Below are 19,377 nucleotides of genomic sequence, written 5' to 3' on the forward strand. Positions count from 1 at the left end.
ATGGATGGTGCAGAATGAGTGTAGTGATGCAATGGTAATGAGCCTGTAGGCCATGGCTTGACCTATTGATACTGGAGTGGAGGAGGAATGAGTCTTTTACCTCTTTCTTATTCTGCACATATCCTATAGCCTCTGTTGTTTCTTCATCATCTGTCCTCTCTGTGTTAATCAGGAAATCACATGTACACGAACCCTTGTGGCATGGTTTACTTGCTTGTGTGTTTATAACCAGTGTTACAAAAATGTGTATCTTACAGAAACTTAAGAATAAAGAAGAGCACTGAATCAAGAAAACAAGGTAACACTTTTTCTTTACGGAAAGATTTCCACTACTAACTAGTTTCTTAATAGTATGCACATTAAAAGCATATTGGCTGTTTATTTTGACTTATAAAGCACATATTAATGCAGGGCTCCAGACTGCATTTTGCAACCATTTTTTTCTGCCAGTGCGACAAATTTTTGTGAGCAGGTCGCACTGGCATGACCGCCATGTTGCCCAACTCATAATCTCTGCCATTTCTGTTGCATTTGAGAAACATCAATTGGCAAACGAAATGAAAGTGAAGCTAAACCGCGCTATGTTTCAGCTGCGCAGCACGGACCGTTTATCAGCTTGGACCGCTACGCAAAAAACTTGTTCAAGCTCAGAACAGCTTTACTCGGGAGCCAAAGTTGATTTCGTGACACTGTTACTGCACAGATGCAACAGTGCTGCGAGATCCAGTGAGAAGCGTTTGAGTTTGCTGCACAATGATAAAGTTATTGCAAGATCTAGTGAGAATCATTCAAATTCTGCAACAAAATCTCTGTTATATTCAGTGCTCACATACGTCAGGAAACCAGAAGTGGTAACGCTAACTGTAACCATGGTGTCGTGGTAGAAATATTCGAATGCATTATATACCGTATTTTTCGGCCTATAAGTCGCACCTGAGTATAAGTCGCATCAGTCCAAAAATACGTCATGACAAGGAAAAAAACATATATAAGTCGCACCGGACTATAAGTTGCATTTATTTAGACCCAAGAACCAAGAGAAAACATTACCGTCTACAGCTGCGAGAGGGCGCTCTATGCTGCTCAGTGTAGGCTACAGGAGCACAGAGCAGCATCTCTGGCAGCATAGAGCTCCCTCTCGCGGCTGTAGACGGTAATGTTTTCTGTTAGTTAATTTCTCTTGGTTCATGTCAAATTAATTTTGATAAATAAGTCGCACCTGACTATAAGTCGCAGGACCAGCCAAACTATGAAAAAAAGTGTGACTTATAGTCCGGAAAATACGGTAATTCACTTCAGGGTATGTACAACCTTTTGAGAGATAAATCAAGAACTTTTCAATGACTTTCACTTTTTTGTTATTTTAATGGGATGAACAAAATATAATTTGTGGTAAACAAACAAGTCAAATTTAAATAATATCAAATCATAATTATAACCAGTAAACAGCAGCAGAGGAGCACTTATTGGCTTATTAGTCATTCATTTCTACTTTTTCTCTATATTTTGAAAATATTAAATCACTATTATAAAATATCAAATCTCAAGAAATCTGATTTTGTCAGAATTGTACACTTTTTTTGTGTATGAAGTGAGAAAAGTAACAAACTTTCATTTATTTTACAACTAAATCACACATAATCACTGAAGCTGGTCAGTTCCATATGCTAGAAAAATTAATGGTACATTTAATTAGAGTGGAATATATACATTTTCTGTATATAAAAAGTATCTTTTGTACCTGATACTGTTGTTAAAGTAGAATTTGTATGCATCTTAACTCACTTAAAGCTTAGTGCTTTACAGTCACATATGTATAAACAATAAACAAAGGAAAAATAAAAAAGAAATGAACATGAAATATTATAAGTAAGTGCTCACTTACTAATGCAAAACAATAGTAATTTTATGATTACTACCATTTTATGATTGCTACCAAATCTGCTCCTGGCGCCACCATCTGAAGAACTTAGTGGCATTGGTGCCACGGCCAGTGTTGTGCCTGAACGGGTTCATTGAACGATAGTTCATGAACTCGTTCATATTTTGGGCGAACGTGAACTGAACGTGCTGTATTAATGCCTGATGAACGTTACTGTGAACTTGTTCATTCTGGTGTCTGTGAACGGCACGCTCTCTCAGGTTAACTTCGTTCAATAGGGTGCCAGATTACTATAGAGCCTTCCAGGCGAAAACCCGGCTAAAACACACCGTAAACAGGTCTTAATATGTAGCGGAAAACACCCAATCTGGCAACACCAGCCACCAATGTCGCACCGCCGTCCGCCGCATGCATGACGCGTCATCAAAAAAAAACAGCAAACGACAGCAGCATGTAGCAAGAAGGCGTATGATCATTTAAAATAATTTTATGATGTTTATGACAAGGTCGGTGAGAATGGGAGACAAAGCATTAAAGCAACAATGGGGAAATGCTGTCCCCTCAATGCTAATGTAAACCCTGGTTGGATAAGGATTCAAAATTGGATATGAAGATGAAATCTTACGCATAGCTTCATTGTTAAAACTGATAAAATAATTGCTGTCTGTGATTCTATATGGGCTGTGGCAATAATTTTGAAAAATAATTGCTCGCAGCAACGTATGGAAAAAAAGAACTATGAACTAGTTCATTTTTGGAACTGTGAACTTTAGTTCAAAATTTTGTAGTTTGAACTATGAACTGAACTAGTTCATTTTAAAATTTGTGAATTGAACTTTGAACTAGTTCATGTAGAAAGTGAACTTCCCAACACTGGCCACGGCTCTCAAATGTTAGTCTGGAGCCCTGTATTTAATGCATTATTCCACTTTACTATACTTCACATCCTTGATGAACTCCATACCTAAACTTAACAACTAAACGTAACAATGTGTTCCCTGTCACAAATGACAGAATCTTTCATAACTTTATCATTTTTTTACTAATTCAAAATAAATGCTAAAAGTGTGTTTTCTGGTGGCTCAAGATTAGGATGTTAACTTAGAAACACTCAGATGTCAAACTGTCCAATGTGTTTCACATCAAACAATTTTTTTGTAGTATACAGAGCACATCAGACAACATATCAGACAACAGTTCACTGTTACCTTCTCCATCATTTCATTATAATAGATGGAGATACCACATTCATCAGCAATAAATGCCCTCAATGAAGAGAAGGAAAAAAAGTGTCTCCCCAAATTAAAATACTCTAATTAGTGTAGATAATGCATACATCCCTTAGAGCTGAACTGAATTACTGAACATAAGGTTGTTCTCAATTTGGCAAGAGAACAATATTTGGCTTGTTGGCTGGGAGTGTGCTTGACTGAATGAAAAAAGGAAAAGGCAGGAGGCTTGATTTAGTCTGTCTGAGGAGATGTGGAGTGTATCTATTGATCTGCAGACTTACTGATACTCTTAACACAAGATGGTCATTTGTTTCACCATCCCCCACCAAGAGTGCAAACTGAATTTCCTCATTGTACATGTGTGTGTATACTGTAATTGAGTTTCTGCGTATATCTGATGATTGTTTTTATCAAATGAAATGCTTGTGAAGTGAACTCTCAAAGCAGCTCCAGAGATGAAGTTCATGTGGAGTGTCTTTGATAAGAGGTGCTCCGATTGATCGGCTACTGATCACAATCTGGCGATAATCACTTTGGCATGATTTATCTGCGGTCTCTAAAAAGGCAGATCTCATAAAACTGATTTCAAGCTAATGATGCTGTGAGAGGTTTGGCATGACATGCAGCGTCATTATCTCAGTCTCTGTCTGGCACGGGTGAAATAATTACAATTCTTTATGTAAGGTTCAATTCATATTTCTTTATTAAATAACTTTTAGTCATTTGAAAAAGTTTCTGTAAGACATAATTTCATAAACAGTGTGAATGAATCACAGCATGATCTCTTTCTCTCTCAAAATACTTATGGCTTCAAATCACATCGCATCTGCACTATAAGTGAGCAGCATGCTGCACAGCCGACACAGGAATTGTCACATGCATCGAGGCAGTTTGCATCATCACAAAAGTTTGTTTTAATTCTTGCCAGTGTTTAAACCATTCAACACTCACACGCTCTCCTGAAGACCATGCGCTCATGCACACACATATTAATGCCAGGTTCACATTACTCCATTTGCAGTGCGTATGTGGTGCATATTTTTTCTGCACTCATCTTAACAGTTTAAAGATTTCACACTGCACACACGGTTGTGGTCTGGCAGAGTGTTTAATAGCAGTGCATCTGCAGTAGTGCAGAGATTGTGTCCCGAGTCTATTTTTTGCTGCGTGGCATGCACTGAATTAAAGTAACAGCACATTGTTTGCAATAATAATAAACATGCATTGACATAAAAATGTAGTAATTACACCATGAATGCATATACACATAGGCTATGTTTTTTTTGCTAGGTTTAAAGGAAAAGAGCACTTTTAGATAAACAAGGCAATAATTTAAAGTTCTTAAAGTTCTTGAAGAGGTCAGATGATGCTTTTTTAGAGATCATTATTTTGTGTATTTGGTGTAACAGAATATGTTTACATACTTTAATGTTCAAAAAATACTAATTATTTTTCAAATACTGTACATTACTGTAGGTCCTCTATGCCCCGCCTCTCGCAAACGCGTCGTTTTCTACAAAGTCCCTCCTTCCACAAGCACAATCTGCTCTGATTGGTCAGCTGACCCAGTGCATTGTGATTGGCCGAACACTGCAAGCACTCGTTGGAAATATAACGCCCCTTTCCATTATCGCATGCTTCATCTTTCAAAATAATAATATGGTCATCCATAAAATGCGTTGCTGTTCTGTTGTAAGTAATCTTAAAGATTCCTAAATGCATCTACTTTCGGAAGACCAAATAAAGTGCTTTTGCTTTAACAATAACAAGAATAACTGCGGTTACTGAAACCACACCTTCTTTGCGTGAACACATGTGGTTGCCGCAAGCTCCTTCGTAGAATCCACCGGCCGCGCTGTTCTCAAGCCGGCCCACCTCTGCTCACTCAAGTCGGCCTCTGCTCACTCTAGGCTACGGCTCACTCTAGGCCTCCAGCCTTCGCTCACTCAATGCTGCGGTGTGTGACGCTGTTTCGTTGAGAAAGCAAAACTACTTTGTTTGGCCTTCCAGAAGAGTACACGACTAGAAATCAAGTTTATATCACGTTTATAATGGGGTTTAATGTTTATGTCTCGTCAATCACAATGCACTGGATAGCTGGCCAATCACAGCACACCTCACTTTTCAGACCAATGAGCATTATGCGTTTCAGAAGGTGGGGCATAATGGAGAAACAATAATGTACAGTATGTGAAAAATAATGCGTTTTTTAACCTTAAACCGCATAAACACATTTCAGTATACCAAATACACAAAATAATGTTCTTTTTAGCAGCATCATATGACCTCTTTAAGCAACTTAATATATAAATCTAAAAGTAAATGCAAAAGAAAAAAACATTGAATAATTTATTCACTATAAATAATTCTACATGATAAAAAGAAAGCGTTAAAAAGATCGGTATCATGATCGGATCAGCAGATACTGCTTTCTGTGATCGGTGATAGTTCTCAAAAATCCTGATCGGAGCAACCCTATCTTTGATGACAACGTGTAGTAGACAAAACAAAGCATTAATGTCTTTTCACTGATTAATATTCACAAATATTAGTCCATATTGTAATTTAAGTGTACAACACTTATCCGAATTTAGCCAAATCCTGCATCACAGAAATCATATTATATGCTGCTTTGTGTGTTTGACTAAATGTTTGTGTGACAGTATGTATTTGTATCTCAGTCAACTCATTGAGGTGGTCCACACAAAAAACAAACCACCTAGATAAGGATCAGCAGGCAGAGTTCTGAACAGTACAGCCCCAAAACATATGCTACTGGGGAATGACAGGGAAGACATCCAATATGATGGCAGAAGGTGATAAAAGGTCTGGACATCTGACAGCTATGATGGAGTCAGGATGTACTTTATATTTTTTACAGGGCTCACAGTTATAGAGCAGCAGATTTTGTCTAGTGAGTAGCAACGGAGAAGGATTTTTAATAAGTGATGGACAGCTGACTCAGAGTCCAGTCTCAGTGCCCACTAAAATCTCTATTTTGGATGTGCTCCTGTTTGCCCGATTAATGAGCCACATGTGTGTGTAAACAGAGGAACTGGGGTCAGCACCAAAATCATGGAGTAATTGCTTCAAACACGCTTGGAGCAGAGTGTTGAAAGAAGGGGTAAATTCAGAACAAACGGTCAGACTGCCAAATCAGATGACTGGACAACTGTGAGCAAGCATAAGAGGTAGTATATCAAAGGGAAAAAAACTCCACTTTAGGGATAAATGAAAGAAGAACAGTCCAAAAATTCAATAACAATCAAGGAACATTCAAAAATGCCCTGGAACCTATATGTACCACCACATCTAGGAAATCTGTCTAGTAAACTAAACTATTGTGCTCCATTTGTATTAGTATTCATATATATATATATATATATATATATATATATATATATATATATATATATATATATATATATATATATATATATATATATATATATATATATATATACAGTATATATACATACACATACCATTTTGCTTCATTATATTAAAGTGAAATGGTTTGGTAATGAGTTTCAGAAGCTTTGAATACCTTATGCATTGAGATGGACTGCATTAATATTGGCATGTGAAATTTTATGCAAGATTTAATTTAGCTATTTTACTTATTTACAAAATATAAAATTGTATTAATTTTATTCATTTTAAAAATTTTTAATTTAGCTTTTTTTTATTGCTATTATCAAAAATACAAAATACATATTCCATAAATGAAAAACAAAAAAACAACCTCCAAAAACAAGCATTTTTTTGGCATGAGGTGCACGTTGGCACTTACTTGTTTTGGTGCTTGGAGCCCTGCAGGTGTGCATGATACTGTGCCACTGAATTCAGTGTGACGCTGCAGACATCACATGTGTAGCAGCGTTTTAGACCTACACAGAAAAGAGAGACATACAAATTTGTGTTTTTAGCAAGTGCAAATACAAATGCACATAATCTAACATTACAGTCGTAGTAAGAAAATTCAGCTGTGAAATCTCATTATGTATGTCATTCAGTGACATCACCTTTACAGCATTTAGAGGACAAAATGTGGGGTGAATTATAATAAAATAACATTACATGCATAAATGCATACATGTCTTTGACTATCTTTTGTCCACGGCCTCTGCACCACACTAAGCTGAAAGCAGAGTGGTCAATAAAGCCTTATCATGTAATTCCTGAGAACAGAAGGACTAACTGGGGAATGAGATAACGCTGGTCTCTATCTCTCTCAGTCAGCCGAGGCTCAGCACGGGTCACTGCTCGGCTGTGTTTCGCAGTTCTGCCTGATCAACTCTCATGATTACCATACCCTGAGGGAATGTGTGTGTTGAGAGAATCAATTAAAGAGATATAAATATAGAAATGTCAAGCCATTTTATTTATTTATTTTTGTTTTTAAGAACAACTATGAAATTACATTGGAAGGTCTCTCCATGAAATGCGATCCGTTTCTAGGGAGTTGGACCTTTGAGGAGGCATTCCTCTGTTCTTGTGTGTGTGTGTCAAGTGACATTATAAATATTTGAGAAGGCCATGTGGCTTGTAATCCAGTTTGGGATACTGATGTTGTTGCACCCGTAAGGGCAAGAGAGGGGAAGCTGCAAACTGTGACACTCTTGTGCAGCTATGCATCTCATAAGAAGAGTGAAATTTTGCCTAAATGAAATAACACTTCACATTATTATTCAGAGGGGAAGCCACTTTAAAACTTTAAAGTTTCTCAGAATTTTAAGTAGTTTTTAAACAGTCAGAATATACTTTAACATTAAATTGAACTTGTGCTTAATTTATATTCAAAACAACCAAGAAAGCTCATTTATATTACTGATTCAAAAAATACTATACCTCAAAACTTTATTTGTTGAATTATTTAAATAAACAAGTGTATTTATTATATATGACAAAAAAGACAGAGCATGTCTGATCACAGCCTCAGCTTGCCCTGCTATAAAATAAAATTAGACAAAAAATAAAGTAGGCTAATATAGCATTCTGTCACACTTCTACTTGTTGGAAAAAGTATTCACACTGCTAAAAAAATTTAGTTAAGTTAGTAGCATCACTACTTACAGTTAGTTACTTTCCTCTACCTATTTGTGTGTTGACTCTAGACAGCAAAAACCTTGTTACTAATGCGACACAGCAGCATTTTGGATCTCTATCAGTGCTGTTTCCCGCCTGCGCCCCCGTTATGGATTAAGCGTCCCGTGTAATTGCTGTCATGTTGCACTAATGATATTGCAGCTGAGAAATTGCCTCTGCAATCTCCTCCTCTCCAAATTGAGTTAAAACCATAAACAACATTTGCAGGAGAAGGGCATGGAGAAATTCATGTTGTACTGTTGATTTATCATTATGCTTAATTTTACTTATTCTCATAGATCTAGAGTTTTCTGCCTCTGTTGATACGCGCTTGCTGTGTATTACAGCAGGTTGGCAAAAAAAAAAAAAAGACTGACAGACCAGGAGCAAAGTCTTCCTTGTGTCTATCTGTGTTATACCCAAGAGTCTGATTATTTCTGCCACTGGGCAGCCAGCAGCAGTTTTTAAAACTTGCTAATCATATCAGAAACAGTGAAACTGAAAAGCACAGCAAAAAAATGGCATTTCCCTCCACAACTTTTTAAAGCTCCTTGATACATGGTCATAAACAAAATATTTTTTGACTTCAGTAGTTTTAACATTTGTACAAGGTGTCCATGGTTTGTCTCAGGCTGAAGGCCCAGAAGGAATTTGCATATTTTTATTGTGTTTTCTGCACTAATTTTTTGGGTAGAAATTTCTGCATAATTCTATATAAAAAGTCTGCTGAGTTTTGTGGGTACCGATTCAGCTGACCATATCATCAACTGTTTAGTTCAGCTGGTATATTTTATTGGTGGGATAGATACACCCACTTGCTTTATTCCCCACACACACTCTCTTGGGTTCTGACACTGAGAGGATGTGGCAGAGCCGTGGAGCTTGTGGTGACTCCCAGCTGGCCTTTTGCCTCTCAAATGCTTTTTGAAAAGTCAAGTCACCTTTATTTATATACCGCTTTAAAAAAAATACATTGCGTCAAAGCAACTGAACAACATTCATTAGGAAAACAGTGTGTCAATAATGCAAAATGATAGTTAAAGGCAGTTCATCATTGAATTCAGTGATGTCATCTTTGTTCAGTTAAATAGTGTCTGTGCATTTATTTGCAATCAAGTCAACGATATCGGTGTAGATGAAGTGACCCCAACTAAGCAAGCCAGAGGCGACAGCGGCAAGGAACCGAAACTCCATCGGTGACAGAATGGAGAAAAAAACCTTGGGAGAAACCAGGCTCAGTTGGGGGGCCAGTTCTCCTCTGACCAGACGAAACCAGTAGTTCAATTCAAGGCTGCAGCAAAGTCAGATTGTGCAGAAGAATCATCTGTTTTCTGTGGTCTTGTCCTGGTGCTCCTCTGAGACAAGGTCTTTACAGGGGATCTGTATCTGGGGCTCTAGTTGTCCTGGTCTCCGCTGTCTTTCAGGGCAGTAGAGGTCCTTTCTAGGTGCTGATCCACCATCTGGTCTGGATACGTACTGGATCCGGGTGACTGCAGTGACCCTCTGATCTGGATACAGACTGGATCTGGTGGCTACGGGGACCTCTGAATAAGAGAGAAACAGACAAATATTAGCGTAGATGCCATTCTTCTAATGATGTAGCAAGTACATCGGGTGTTATGGGAAGTGTTCCCGGTTCCGGTTTACCTAATTAATGCAGCCTAAAAATGCTTTAACGGATTTGGATATTAAAAGCATATTAGTATGTTATGTGTAAGCCAGGTTAAAGAGATGGGTCTTTAATCTAGATTTATACTGCAAGAGTGTGTCTGCCTCCCGAACAATGTTAGGTAGGTTATTACAGAGTTTAGGCACCAAATAGGAAAAGGATCTGCCGCCCGCAGTTGATTTTGATACTCTAGGTATTATCAAATTGCCTGAGTTTTGAGAACGTAGCGGACGTAGAGGATTATAATGTAAAAGGAGCTCATTCAAATACTGAGGTGCTAAACCATTCAGGGCTTTATAAGTAATAAGCAATATTTTAAAATCTATACGATGTTTGATAGGGAGCCAGTGCAGTGTTGACAGGACCGGGCTAATATGGTCATACTTCCTGGTTCTAGTAAGAACTCTTGCTGCTGCATTTTGGACTAGCTGTAGTTTGTTTACTAAGCGTGCAGAACAACCACCCAATAAAGCATTACAATAATCTAACCTTGAGGTCATAAATGCATGGATTAACATTACTGCATATGACATTGAGAGCATAGGCCGTAATTTAGATATATTTTTGAGATGGAAAAATTCAGATTTACAAATGCTAGAAACGTGGCTTTCTAAGGAAAGATTGCGATCAAGTAGCACACCTAGGTTCCTAACTGATGACAAAGAATTGACAGAGCAACCATCAAGTCTTAGACAGGTGAAATAATGGAGCAACGCCCAGGCATCCATCAATGTTAGCCATCCGTTCCGCTTGTTGCGCTGCCCACGGAACACATGAGCAATGAAGAGTCGACCAGTGGGCAGCTCCCATGAAGTCTCTCTCATCTGTGTCACCCCTGCCTCAGATTTATTACCTTTAGCACAGAATATCCTCTGAATGGGAATAGAGGAACCACAAGTGGAAAAAATTAGATGGAATGTTGCCCTTTTTACTATACATATATGCTGTATATTATTTTTCACATATGGATGGAGATGAACACTCACTTAAATAGAAAAGTAGAATTTTCAAGGAAATTATTTGTCTATACATTTGAAATTACATTTTGACCATTTGGCTGAGAGTGTTATTCAGAATAAAAATGTGAAGTAGATTGAATGGAACAAACAGCTTCCAGAATTCTTAGAACACAATAAAGTTTAATGATGCCTTCAGGGATATTATCACCTTAGGCTTCTGGCATTGTCAGGGATCATAACACCACTGAACTGGGACATGCCCTGGGACATACTCACTTACTGAGATTCCCATCTGTCGACCCTACAGTTTATCCAAATTAAAGTAGTTCGAATAATAGTTAGACACTTAGTCACTAATCATTACACTCTAAGAGTCAATTAATTTTGCCATCAATAATCACATAAGATACCAGGACACACTCACCATAGCTGGGATTTCAGCAGACACTAATGTGTAGCAACTAGGTGCTTTAGGACTCTGCTTCAAACAGGCTTTAGCTACATATTTACTCTTTTAATTTAAAAGTTATTTGCTTAGCCATTTTTCATTTCCTTCTTTATATAAAGTGAGGTTCAATGTTGGAGTCAGCTGTTTAGAAAAAGTTTTTTTTTCTTTATGTAAAATGAATTACTATTCTATTTGAATATATTTTAAAATGTAATTTATTTCTGTAATGACAAAGCTGAAATTTCAGAAGCTATTACAGGTGCATCTCAATAAATTAGATTGTCATGGAAAAGTTCATTTATTTCAGTAATTCAACTCAAATTGTGAAACTTGTGTATTAAATAAATTCAATGCACACAGACTAAAGTATTTTAAGTCCTTTGGTTCTTTTAATTGTGATGATTTTTGCTCATATTCAACAAAAACCCACCAATTCACTATCTCAACAAATTAGAATATGGTGACATGCCAATCAGCTAATCAACTCAAAACACATGCAAAGGTTTCCTGAGCCTTCAAAATGGTCTCTCAGTTTGGTTCACTAGGCTACACAATCATGAGGAAGACTGCTGACCTGACAGTTGTCCAGAAGACAATCATTGACACACTTCACAAAGGAGGGTAAGCCCCAAACATTCATTGCCGAAGAAGCTGGCTGTTCACAGAGTGCTGTATCCAAGCATGTTAACAGAATTGTTAACAGGATTGGACTGAGGATGGGGTCAAGGCATCAAGAGCCACCACACACAGACGCAACAAAGGATTTGGCTACAGTTGTTGTATTCCTCTTGTTAAGCCACTCCTGAACCACAGACAATGTCAGAGTAGTCTTACCTGGGCTAAGGAGAAGAAGAACTGGACTGTTACCCAGTGGTCCAAAGTCAGATGAGAGCAAGTTTTGTATTTCATTTGGAAACCAAGGTCCTAGAGTCTGGAGGAAGGGTGGAGCAGCTCATAGCCCAAGTCCAGTGTTACATTTCCACAGTCTGTGATGATTTGGGGTACAATGTCATCTGCTGGTGTTGGTCCATTGTGTTTTTTTCACTACACCAGTTTACTAAGAAATTTTGGAGCACTTCATGCTTCCTTCTGCTGACCAGCTTTTTGAAGATGCTGATTTCATTTTCCAGCAGGATTTGGCACCTGCCCACACTGCCAAAAGCACCAAAAGTTGGTTAAATGACCATGGTGTTGGTGTGCTTGACTGGCCAGCAAACTCACCAGATCTGAACCCCAGAGAGAATCTATGGAGTATTGTCAAATGAAAATGAGAAACAAGAGACCAAACAATGCAGATGAGCTAAAGGCCACTGTCAAAGAAACCTGGGCTTCCATACCACCACAGCAGTGCCACAAACTGATCACCTCCATGCCACGCCGAATTGAGTTAGTAATTAAAGCAAAAGGAGCCCCTACCAAGTATTGAGTACAGTCGTGGCCAAAAGTTTTGAGAATTACATAAATATTGGAAATTGGAAAAGTTGCTGCTTCAGTTTTTTTATAATAGCAATTTGCATATACTCCGGAATGTTATGAAGAGTGATCAGATGAATTGCATAGTCCTTCTTTGCCATGAAAATTTACTTAATCCCCAAAAAACCTTTCCACTGCATTTCATTGCTGTCATTAAAGGACCTGCTGAGATCATTTCAGTAATCGTCTTGTTAACTCAGGTGAGAATGTTGATGAGCACAAGGCTGGAGATCATTATGTCAGGCTGATTGGGTTAGAATGGCAGACTTGACATGTTAAAAGGAGGGTGATGCTTGAAATCATTGTTCTTCCATTGTTAACCATGGTGATCTGCAAAGAAACGCGTGTAGCCATCATTGCGTTGCATAAAAAAGGCTTCACAGGCAAGGATTTTGTGGCTACTAAGATTGCACCTAAATCAACAATTTATAGGATCATCAAGAACTTCAAGGAAAGAGGTTCAATTCTTGTAAAGAAGGCTTCAGGGCGTCCAAGAAAGTCCAGCAAGCGCCAGGATCGTCTCCTAAAGAGGATTCAAATGCGGGATCGGAGTGCCACCAGTGCAGAGCTTGCTCAGGAATGGCAGCAGGCAGGTGTGAGCGCATCTGCACGCACAGTGAGGCCAAGACTTTTGGAAGATGGCCTGGTGTCAAGAAGGGCAGCAAAGAAGCCACTTCTTTCCAAAAAAAACATCAGGGACAGATTGATCTTCTGCAGAAAGTATAGTGAATGGACTGCTGAGGACTGGGGCAAAGTCATATTCTCCGATGAAGCCCCTTTCCGATTGTTTGGGGCATCTGGAAAAAGGCTTGTCCGGAGAAGAAAAGGTGAGCGCTACCATCAGTCCTGTGTCATGCCAACAGTAAAGCATCCTGACACCATTCATGTGTGGGGTTGCTTCTCATCCAAGGGAGTGGGCTCACTCACAATTCTGCCCAAAAACACAGCCATGAATAAAGAATGGTACCAAAACACCATCCAACAGCAACTTCTTCCAACAATCCAACAACAGTTTGGTGAAGAACAATGCATTTTCCAGCACGATGGAGCACCGTGCCATAAGGCAAAAGTGATAACTAAGTGGCTCTGGGACCAGAATGTTGAAATTTTGGGTCCATGGCCTGGAAACTCCCCAGATCTTAATCCCATTGAGAACTTGTGGTCAATCCTCAAGAGGCGGGTGGACAAACAAAAACCCACTAATTCTGACAAACTCCAAGAAGTGATTATGAAAGAATGGGTTGCTATCAGTCAGGATTTGGCCCAGAAGTTGATTGAGAGCATGCCCAGTTGAATTGCAGAGGTCCTGAAAAAGAAGGGCCAACACTGCAAATACTGACTCTTTGCATAAATGCCATGTAATTGTCGATAAAAGCCTTTGAAACGTATGAAGTGCTTGTAATTATATTTCAGTACATCACAGAAACAACTGAAAGATCTAAAAGCAGTTTAGCAGCAAACTTTTTGAAAACTGATATTTATGTAATTCTCAAAACTTTTGGCCACGACTGTACATGTACAGTAACTGAACATACTTTCCAGAAGGCCAACAATTTACTAAAAATGTTTTTTTCTATTGGTCTTATGAAGTATTCTAATTTGTTGAGAGAGAATTGGTGGGTTTTTGTTAAATGTGAGCCAAAATCATTACAATTAAAAGAACCAAAGACTTCAGTATGTGTGCATTGAATTTATTTAATACACGAGTTTCACAATTTGAGTTGAATTACTGAAATAAATGAACTTTTCCATGACATTCTAATTTATTGAGATGCACCTGTACTCTCATTCTCTGTGTCACACAATCCTTCAGAAATCATGAAATCAGAAATGCAGCCTTGGTAAACAAACTACAAACTACTCTGACCCTCTCAGTATGCCAGAAAACCTAAGCATATGTTTATATGGAGAAATTAGCATAATACGATTCTATAAAGTATAAGGTGTTCCAAATACTACATCATTTACATGGGCAGTGATCATGAGGGCAGAGGTCAAATACACAACATCCTGTCATATTCAGCACATTATAAGCCACTAACCTGTCGGACAGGCTTGAATCAGCATGTTTGCACTGTAAATAGACAATGTTTCTGCCTCAATTCGTCATCAGCTCTGCTGTGTGAATTCAGACATGAGCAAAAATATGCTAAACAACAATGAATGAGAAAAACATGCCCAGATTTGTACAGTGACACGCAGATGGCATCTAAATGGTGGGTAATTCAGCAAACACTGATCCACTTCTGCTCGAGAAGAAAATATATCAACCATATCAAATTGAAAAAGCCCACGGCTAGCGCCCGTATTTAGAAGTGCACATATAATACAACAAAATTAATTTAGCATTTTCTGATTACATTCACATACTAATAATCACAGTATCTCAATTATGTGATAAAAGTACCTTATACAGTTTACCCCAAATAAAAATGTGGTCACCATTTACATGCATGACTTTCTTTTTTTCTGCAGAAAACAAACTGACCCCTAAATGTAGCATAGTAGTAAGGATACCATCTTAGTGACAGCTGTTGTACCAGCTGTGTAAAGACACAGAGTGTAAAGACATGTTAAAACATTTTCTTTTGTTTTTTACAGATGAAAGTGCAACATAAGGATGAGTTAATGATGACAAAATTTTAATTTTGGGGTAAACTATCCTTTAAATAAATTCTGACAACTGCTGGTGCAAGACGTCTTAAATAAGATCTTTTTCATGGTTCACATTGAAGCTACAAAAAAAAAAGTTCTGCTTTTCAGGTCTTTCCAATATCATTTTAAAAACAAGAGCTAACATCTTTCTTACCAATACAATAAAATATAATTTCAACAAAGCTTAAAAGAATACAGATAACATGTCACCTTGGAATGAACTCACAACCACCAACACTCCTCGATCGGTTTAAGGGTGGCACGTACAACTAATGGCTTGTACACTGAGGCACTAGGCAGGAAGAATGTAATTGCACAGTCCTTTGGAGTGAAGACGCTGATTACCAGATGAGCCAAATTATATCTCCAAACTTGTCTTTCCAATTAACCAGCAGGACTGTGTTAGGATAGATGGAATTTGTCACAGGCGTCGCCTGACTGGCTTGGTGATGACAAAAGAAAAAAGAGCCATAATCACTTCTGAAATCATATCAGCTTGAATTATATCAGTATTCTCTGTTAAAATGAGGACAGCTTACCAATAACTGTATACAGTTTAAGTTTATGGGTGTATAAAAATTTTTAATGTTCAACTGGTATCACCTGGATAGTGGCCCTTTTTCAACAATGTAGAAAAATGTAGGAGAAGCCCTTGATGTTTACCCTCCCAAAAAATCTACAGAACACAAAAGTAACAGTTTAGCCCAAGAATACGTGCCATGCACTCACAGATATGCACACACACACACGAATACATCAGAAACTATGCAGACACAGTGCTCAACAGAAAAGCTATGAATATTTCATGATGTTGCAGTCTTCAAAGTGTGACTGCTGCCACCCTCTCTGATGCTCTGAACATCAGACAACACAGGATGCCCGGAACAGATATATGCAAACAGAGAAATATGCAGAAAAATCTAAGGCGAGCAGACAGAAGGAGAAAAAACATGGAATGGATACTGAAAGAGAGACAGAGGCAAGTGTTGTAGGTGCTAACGCTTTGTGTGAAAGATGAGCCTGCCAAAAGCAGCTCCCAGCCCGATGAATTAGACAGCAAGTTCTCCAGCAACATTTCCCTCTCTGGCAAACTCTTTCTCTCTCTCTCTCTCTAGCTCTGGCTGTTAGGTTGATTTGCCACATCATTACTAATTGATAATCACGTTGGAGAGAAGCCATCAGAGGCGTACTACTGAACGCTGCAGTGTCTGTGCTGACATTTCCTGGCTGGAGTAATGACTAGGTGACATTAGTGAGAGACCTTGCAGGGCAGACAGTGAGAACGGGCAGCCGGGGGGAAAATTGCAGACATGGTTGGCCCATCCATTTTTCCCTCCTTAACCCAGTGAAGAGGAAATATGTGTGAAAGATATATAGGGGAGGCCAGGGATAACTGTAGCACCTTGCATCAATTTAAACTGAAAGAAATTGTAAGTCAAGTTGGGGAATTAGGGCTGGGCGATAATATGCTAACGATAATTATTGCGAAACAATTTTCCTCGATAAAACGATAACAAGAGTTTGATAAATGTTCGATGTTTATGCGCTAAAAGGGGAATGAAACAGCGCTACTCATTTGAGCTGCACCACCAGTGTTGCCAACTTCTTTCAATGGAAACTAGCTGAAGCCTGCTTAAAAAAGTTGCTAAATGTCACTAGATGACATCATATGCTAATTAGCATATTCACAACGTCATTACGTTGTATTTACATTTACATTTTCTGTCCTCTCTGTGCTCACAAACCGTGTTTTAATGTAGCCAAATTCTCAATAAAAGAGTTTTCATTTATAAGTTTTACCATTTCTGTTATCAGAAATGGTAACCAACTACATAACCAACCAGCCAGCACTCCACACAGAGATCTGATCTGATCATCATCAGTCTGTCTGGAATGACATGAAGAAACAGAACAAACTGAGACAGACTAAATTCAGAAGAACTGTGGCAATGTCTCCCAAGACGCTTCAAGAGACCTACCTGCAAAGCTACCTGAAAAACTAGCTGCGCAAGTGCACATAGTGCTAAAGCTGCTTTAAACACAAAGGATGAACACACGAAATGTTGATTTCATTTAGTTAATAGAAGTTAATTGATAAAGAAAATCTATTCATGACATTATTTTTGACAGCTTCCTCATTTTACAGCATTGTTACATAGGTGTCTAAAACTTTTAACAGTACTGCAGCTTTGCAGGAAGGTTTCTTGAAGCATGTTGACGTTGCCACAGTTCTTCTGAATTTAGTCCGTCTCAGTTTGTTCTGTTTCTTCATGTCATTCCAGACAGACTGATGATGATCAGATCTGATGATGTCAGACTCATTGCGCAATCAAAAACTCTTGATTGTTACAATTAATGGCAATTAATTAAGGTAAACTGATATTTCCTACTGACATACTATAGCAAAAGTTAGAAATAACTGACTTTAAAACCATTTTTAGCTGCTGAAAATATTAGTGTTTTAATCATTTTTGCCACCACTGTATAATCAAGCTGTCGTGTGAAGAAATCAAATACACATAACATAAAGACAATGCCTGTGCTGTGATTTCAGCTATACTGTAAGCACAAGCTTTTTTCTATTACGATATTTATTATTTTGTAGGGATGCACCGAGTATTCGGCCACCGAAAGACTTTTATCACCGAAACAACACGGCCGAAATGTTATGATGACGCAAACAGAAACCGCGACCTGCACGTGCACCTGCATAGCGCAGACCACGAGCTCCCTGCGACATTCACTTCACACCAGTGGGTCTTAATAGAGAGCATTCTCTCTCTTCTTATTCCTTTATTCTCAGCACTAAAGCGTCTCCTAACACAGAGATTGAGACGGACCACGAAGTGAAAACAAAGAAAAGTACAGTCTTATAGAGTATGTTAGCACACGTCTTACTGAGATCTTTTCGGATCTTCTGCACTTAATCGCGAATGTGCTTGATCCGCATTATAAAGACCATTACTTGGATGCGGAAATAAGCCAGAGCGCACAAGAAATAATCCATGCCGCGCTGGATGCGGAGAACCCGCGTGGAGATGGAGAAGCGCCAAGCGCAGGAGACAGATCAGAGTGCAGAAAAAAAGACTCGTCTCTGCACCAGATGAGGGGCATGCACCCTCGTTGTCTGATATGTTCAGTGAAATTCTGCAAGAAAGTGCCTCAAATAATAATAATACGTTGGCTATTTTGTTCTTAGGCTACTATATATGTGACATTATATATATATATATATATATATATATATATATGTATATATATATATATATACACACACACACACACATATATATATATATATATACATATACATGCATAATATCAGATTGTAGCCATATTTCTGCTAGATTTTCTGCTAGATTCCTGCTTTAATTTGATAAAAATGTTTATTTATCCCCTGGCCCTATTTATATACACTCTCTCAAATATTTCTCAAATGTCAGGCAGATGACAAGCTCAACTGCTCAACAGCTAGATGGTTATCTGTCTGAAGTCCCCATCCCCAGAAGTGATAACCCTCCTGCCTATACTGGAGAAGTAATGCACTTTCTAGTCCTACAGAGAAAAATTTCGAATGCACTTCTCCTAAATGCACTTTGTTTTTATGAGAGTTCATTTTAAAACCTTTCTGCAGGCCAGTAGGCCTGTACATTATTATTTAATATACACATGAGTGGGATACATTTTTAGTTAGAATTTTATTTTAATACTGTGCATTGTTGCAATGTGCTTAATAAATATTTGCATAATTTGTAATTATGTATTTTTATGTTTTTTATTATTTATGTAATTGTCATTATCTTTGAAACTTTAATATTAATTTATGCAATTGCAATGTCTCAATTTTAGTAAAGTTAGTACACGGTCATAGCAATAAATGCAATTGTACTAATAATTGGCATAATTTCTTTCGGTGTTTCGGTTTTCGGCCTTGGTTTTCTCTTTTTCGGTTTTTGGTTTCGGCCAATAAT

At 38.1% G+C, this 19,377-nt stretch overlaps 1 protein-coding gene across 2 annotated transcripts in view; it reads right to left on the reverse strand.

Moving 5' to 3' along the window:
- LOC132141386 (zinc finger matrin-type protein 4-like) overlaps window positions 1-19,377 on the reverse strand; it is a 75,872-nt gene that overhangs the window by 6,519 nt on the left and 49,976 nt on the right. The window contains exon 6 of one of the 2 annotated variants that reach the window (XM_059550847.1): window positions 6,908-7,004. The exons of the other annotated variant lie outside the window; for it this stretch is intronic. Within the exon in view, the coding sequence (XP_059406830.1) occupies window positions 6,908-7,004 (97 nt within the window). The remainder of the gene's footprint in view (window positions 1-6,907; window positions 7,005-19,377) is intronic. 2 annotated transcript variants of the gene reach the window in all.

Source organism: Carassius carassius, chromosome 5 (assembly GCF_963082965.1).
Source record: "Carassius carassius chromosome 5, fCarCar2.1, whole genome shotgun sequence".
Taxonomy (NCBI): domain Eukaryota; kingdom Metazoa; phylum Chordata; class Actinopteri; order Cypriniformes; family Cyprinidae; genus Carassius; species Carassius carassius.